The 5,580-nt window shown below is 32.4% G+C and overlaps 1 protein-coding gene across 1 annotated transcript; it reads right to left on the reverse strand.

Annotated features, from left to right (window-relative positions):
• Window positions 1-3,314: 3,314 nt before the first annotated feature.
• Window positions 3,315-4,824, reverse strand: LOC140885042 (uncharacterized). The gene is made up of 3 exons (XM_073291957.1): window positions 4,128-4,824; window positions 3,857-3,932; window positions 3,315-3,738 (listed from the first exon to the last, which is right to left on the reverse strand). Exons 1-3 carry the CDS (start codon window positions 4,752-4,754, stop codon window positions 3,569-3,571), a joined length of 873 nt encoding a protein of 290 aa, XP_073148058.1. The 5' UTR covers window positions 4,755-4,824; the 3' UTR covers window positions 3,315-3,568.
• Window positions 4,825-5,580: the final 756 nt, after the last annotated feature.

The raw sequence follows: 5,580 nt of genomic DNA on the forward strand, positions 1-5,580 counted from the left end.
TTCAGGAAAAAGAATTCGCGAAAACAATATAATAATTAAAGGTTTGATTTCCTGATGTCAGAATCACTTTTCATTTTCATAAGTCTGTTATATTGATTTAATTATTTTATCTTTATCTATCTATTATTGTTATGCATCAAATTTGATAATTCCAAATCAAGTATTTATGTGAGACATTAAAAATCCCGTAGTTAAATTAATTTTCTACATTTTTGGCATGATGAATTTGCAAGAAAGTTGAGTTTCTTATACATTCCACGTATTGTGATACATTAAAAATCTCGTCTATCGTACCAAAAATTATGATTTTAAAAATTATATAATAAAAAAAATATATTTATTTAAAATTATATTTTATTATTTAAACAATTATATATATATATTTATATTTGTTGGGTATTTCGATATAAAACAAAATTTTCAAATTTCTTACCGTTGTTGTGTCGAAAAGTTCCGTATCGCTAATATATCTATACGCACTGAACCGAACCGAAATCCTTGTATATCGAAAACTTTGGGTATATTTGGTATTTTTGGCTAATCTCGATATACCAAAAAATCTAATTTTTTTTCCTCACTCCTTAATTGATAATAAATTCTTTAAATTTTTTTAAAAAAATAACTAAAAGAATAAAGAAAAAGAGAACGTACTTAAAAAAGAACAAGAATGTAGGAAATAATTGGACAAAGTAATTAAAAAATATAGCATGCGAAAAAAAAATGAAATTGGAAGTTGGAAACTTAAACTCTTAATTGATGATAAAAAAACGCTGACACTTTTTTTTTTTTTTTTTTACGGAAACGCTGACACATTTTCAATAAAGAGAAATAATGAGAACACATTTTCAATAAAGGGAAATAATGAGAAACGAAAAGAAATTAAAACAAATTAACAATTTTTGAAGTGACGTCGTTTCAGCCACACAGCACCATTTGCTGTGGCCCCTCCCCTCCACTGTAGAGGATCTGAATCCTCTCACAAGAGCTTTTGCCTTAGTTTTTTTATAGTATATATAAATAGAAGATATTTCGATCCAATTAATTTGATTATTTTAAGGAGTTTTTTTTCCCTTTGTATAAATATAATTTGGTTAAATAATTTGATATTAAATTAATTCACTTGGTTCTTGCTAAATGTTTTAGGGATCATTTGGTACAAATAATGATATATGTTATAAACATTTGGTTCAAATTCTAAGAATAATTAAAGTTGGAAATCGTTATGTTATATATATATATATGTATATATTTATATTTTTATAAAGTTTTTATAAAATGAGCATCCGTTATAAATATCTTTGTGACCATCAACACAAGTAGTATCTATTAGACTATTACATTCAAAACGTGAACGTCACTTTCAGTAGCGGAGCCAAGATTTCTGGTCTAGCCAAAAGCGACCATCTTCACAATCATGTAATATTATTGTATACTTCTGCCAAATTAAACACCAAAGCATCTTAATTTTTATTTTTTTTTCCAAAAAAAAATAACAATTATAAATTTTGATTTTAATTCGTCGACTTATCTATTCTATCTTCTATTATATAAAATATGAGTATACTATACTAACTATCTTTTAGAACACCAAAATACATTATTCCATAATTATTCCTTCTTATTCACTATCCCACCAAACCTCTCACACACTCCATGTTTTGCTTTAAAAAAAATCATATAAAAAAACATATATTTTACACACGCGAGGCGTACTTGTGCATTTTTTCACTAATAACAATTACAATTTATCGATATGAAAAACAAACACTGCACATTTTATCCGAGTTAAGAATACATCCGAGGAAGTAAGTCGTATGCGACTATATACCAACGATGAAATTATGGTTGAAATCCATGATTTCGAATACTTTATATAATTTAAACAAAATAGATTGAAATACGTACATCTCCTACTTATTTATACTAAAAGTCGAACTCGAAAAATATCATAGATACATCATACATGCATGGAGACGCACCAGTTTAATAAGGAGCAAAATATGCAAAAGAAAGGTTATTGGGTTAGTCCAGGAGTTTACCCAGTGTGCACTATAGATAGCGACTGCGGGTTCCCACGTCACAAAAAAAAAATGCAAAAGAAAGCCCCTAATGGATGCCCAAGTTGGTGGAGTAGGTGAAATCTTGGCCAGAGGTCAGGAGTTCGATTTCCTCTACCAACGCTTTCTTGGACTAGCCTATCGTACAGGGCTTGCCTAGAGCGGTTTATCTGGCTAACGAAGTTTGCAAAATATTTCATTAGTTCGAAGATTTACCCAGTGCGCATCGAAAGATAACGGTTGTGATATATATATATATATATATATATATATATATGCAAAAGGAAAAAAAAAAAAAAAAAAAAGGGTGGGGGGTAAGAATGAACTAGTGTTGGCGTATGTGTCCCGTTTCCAAATCCTTAATCATGTTAGGAGTACCGGTGCCGACCCGCATGCACCACTTCATTTCACGTCTTACATCATCATTATAATGTCTCCCTCTCCTCCATTCACCTTTGTCTCTGATTCCAAATATATATAAAATTCAGATTTTATGCATAAATTATATTCTAACTTTTATTACATACTTTGAGAGATAATATTCTGTACGTAACCGTTAAAATAAAGAGTTCCCAAAAATTTTAAATTACTGGGGAAAAAAAAAGAGGTAATTGCTCCACTGGAAAGGTAACAGACAAGATGATATATTCAGACAACACACATGCATGAATCTGCAAAGAGGGAACCTTCAAATTAAAAGAGACATAATTGGGACGTGCAAAAGGCCACGGGTGTGTATAGTCTCTTCCCGATAAATTACCATATGTTTGTGCAGATTAATTAATTAAAACATAAAGTACCTTCTGCTGCACATAACCAAACAAAAGTGTATTACAACATCGTTACAAAACCAATAATTTCATGTTACACAATCCTGACATATTCACGAAAAAAGCCGTGCATCAACCACTTCTTATATTATATTAATCCACCAGACATATGTTCAGAGATTAAAATATGAGAGAAATTATATTTTTGGTTTCGTAATTTGTATTTTATTTTTGTCTTTAATTTTTTATTCAATCAATTTAAGGTTTTAGTTTACTGATTTATATTTTTATTTTAATCATTATATTTTTCTGTGCCACGTCACGTCCGGTGGAAAAAAGACTCAAATTGAAATATATATATAGGACAAAAGAACAAAGTTATAGTGTACTGAAAGCATGAATTGTCAACAAAAGAATGAAAAAAATAAAAATCATTATGACAGAAAATATAATTTTTGTTTAAAATACCATGTCTCCCAGAGACGCTAGCTGCATCGTTCTTTTTTGTGTATTTCGACAAATATTTATGAATAGAAACTTGCTTAGTATTTTAGTAAGATAAGATGAAGCAAATCATTGAGTGTGCTTCGATGCTATCTTTCGAGTGTGTCCGAAGAGTAAATCCAACGACCGTTTTTTTTCTTTTTCTTTTTTTGCACTCGAGACATTCGCATCAATATCTGAATCGAATATCTTTCGAGTTCCACCCGAAAAATAGCATTGAACAAACTTCAAATCACCTTATCGAAAAACACTACTAGTGAGAGCGACTCTTGGAGAGTGCGCAGATGGAGATGGCCATAATTGGGCATTTTTCACCTTGGAAATACTTGTGAGAACTCCTAGAGGTGTTACGTCCCCGATCACTGTCACTTTTTTAGTTGGTAAATCGATGATAAATGATGTAACTCCTGAAATAATAAATATGAAACTAAATTATATTATTATTAAAATAAAAAGGCACTCGGATATATATATATATATATATATTAATAATATAATGTCGTATGAATTATATATGTTTCTTGCCTTCCATCTTGGTAATATGTTTTCGCAGTTTTCCTTCACACCCCTTGCAATGAATTGACACCATCAATTCAACAACCTACAACCAACCAAATTTTACATTTTGATAAACTCAAGCCAATGAACATTTTCCATTTAATTAACAACTCCATGCGGAAATATATATATATATAAACAAATTAATTATAAATTATAAAGAACTCAAAAGTACGTACATGGGAGCAAAAATGTTGTTAATTAGAAAAATAATATATAGAAGAAGAATTAATTAAACCTGATGATTTGATGGGACTGATGGAGATTCAAGAACATTAATATTCATGAGTCGACTGCTCAACTTCAAATCCAAGTTCTTCTGGGACGAAGCTGCAGCGGCGCCATTCGAACTTGTTGGTGTGAAGACTGGAGATTCAGAGGAGCGAGTGAAATTAGATCTGAAACCCGAATAACTATCCGAATTCAACCTCTTGTATTTGATATTGCAAAGATTGTCATGATCTCTGCGGAGCTGCCTGGAAACCATCGCACGTCCGGATTCAGGTATGAAATCCAAGAAAGGCTTCTCAGTACTCAACAGACATCTGGAAGAACTCGAAAGATCGGAGGCGTCGGCCGAGCTTTTTCGGCGTAAGATTTTGTGGGTTTTCTTGGCGGATGAAGAGGAGGAGGAGGAGGAGGTGCTCTTTCTGGCGTAAAATGGCGTGATGGGATCGAGTGGTAACCGACGGGACGAGCATGGAGCTTCATATTTTGGAGGCTTGTTGTTCATGAATGGATTATTAATGAGTTTGTGATCTTTTCTTCGCAAATCTTGAGGGAGAATTGCTCTCGAGTCTGTGTTAGTATTAGAACATATGGCTGTGGAAGCTGGAGAGGCACACAAAATGTCTATTGATTTCATTTTTCTTTTTAACAGATCATGAGGTTTTTCTTGCCCAAAGAATGGAGCTTTGGAGGATATTTAAGGATGGATCTTTCAAAGGAGCCAATTCTGTGTGTTAAAGAAAGCAAGTGTATTTGAATTAATTTTTACCATCATGCATTAAATTTGGTGTTGGTTGATGGGATTAACTGTGGCGGCCCCATATAATCGGACCCAAAAGTATATATATAGTCGGATTCTCTTTTTTTATGGTTATTAGTTGGATATTTTAGGTATATAATTGTTGTACAAACGTAAATGATGATGTTTAAGTTGGTAATCGATAAATTTGACTATGACATATATATATATTTATTGTATATACTATAATTTCAATTTACTACTATCCAAATAAAATGGAAATATGGAATATATGGACGTGTTCACATAAATACCTATCGTGGTTATATAAGATTAATTTTCTATCTATATTTGTTGGTGTATTAATTGTGTCTCACATCGGTTGACTAAATAATCTGGGAGCTCTTTATATAGAGAAGGGCAAACCTCCCCTCTTGAGCTAGCTTTCGAGGTGAGTTAGGTCCAAGTTAATTTCTAACATGAGTCTGGGTTCCACTGTTATGTGTTGGACGACTCATAGTTGGTCACCCGTTAATATCTCCACGCTCCAGTCGTTTCATTCCGGGCCTGTGAGGGGTGTGTTGGTATGTTTAATTTGTCCCACATAGATTGGTCAAATAACCTGGGAGCCCTGGGTTCCACCATTATGTGTTGGACGACCCATAGTTGGCCTCACCCGTCCCATAGTTGGCCAACTGTTAATATCTCTCCACGCTCCAGTGTG

The sequence above is a fragment of the Henckelia pumila genome, chromosome 2 (genome assembly GCF_033568475.1).
Source record: "Henckelia pumila isolate YLH828 chromosome 2, ASM3356847v2, whole genome shotgun sequence".
NCBI classification, from domain to species: Eukaryota; Viridiplantae; Streptophyta; class Magnoliopsida; order Lamiales; family Gesneriaceae; genus Henckelia; species Henckelia pumila.

What these genes read in the sequence shown, in the direction of transcription:
- LOC140885042 (XM_073291957.1), bottom strand. Translation starts at nt 4,754, where the DNA reads ATGAAATCAATAGACATTTTGTGTGCCTCTCCAGCTTCCACAGCCATA. An exon ending in CAGTCCCATCAAATCATCAG is followed by an intron (nt 3,933 to 4,127) that starts GTTTAATTAATT and finishes GGTTGGTTGTAG; the next exon opens with GTTGTTGAATTGATGGTGTC. An exon ending in ACATATTACCAAGATGGAAG is followed by an intron (nt 3,739 to 3,856) that starts GCAAGAAACATA and finishes TTATTATTTCAG; the next exon opens with GAGTTACATCATTTATCATC.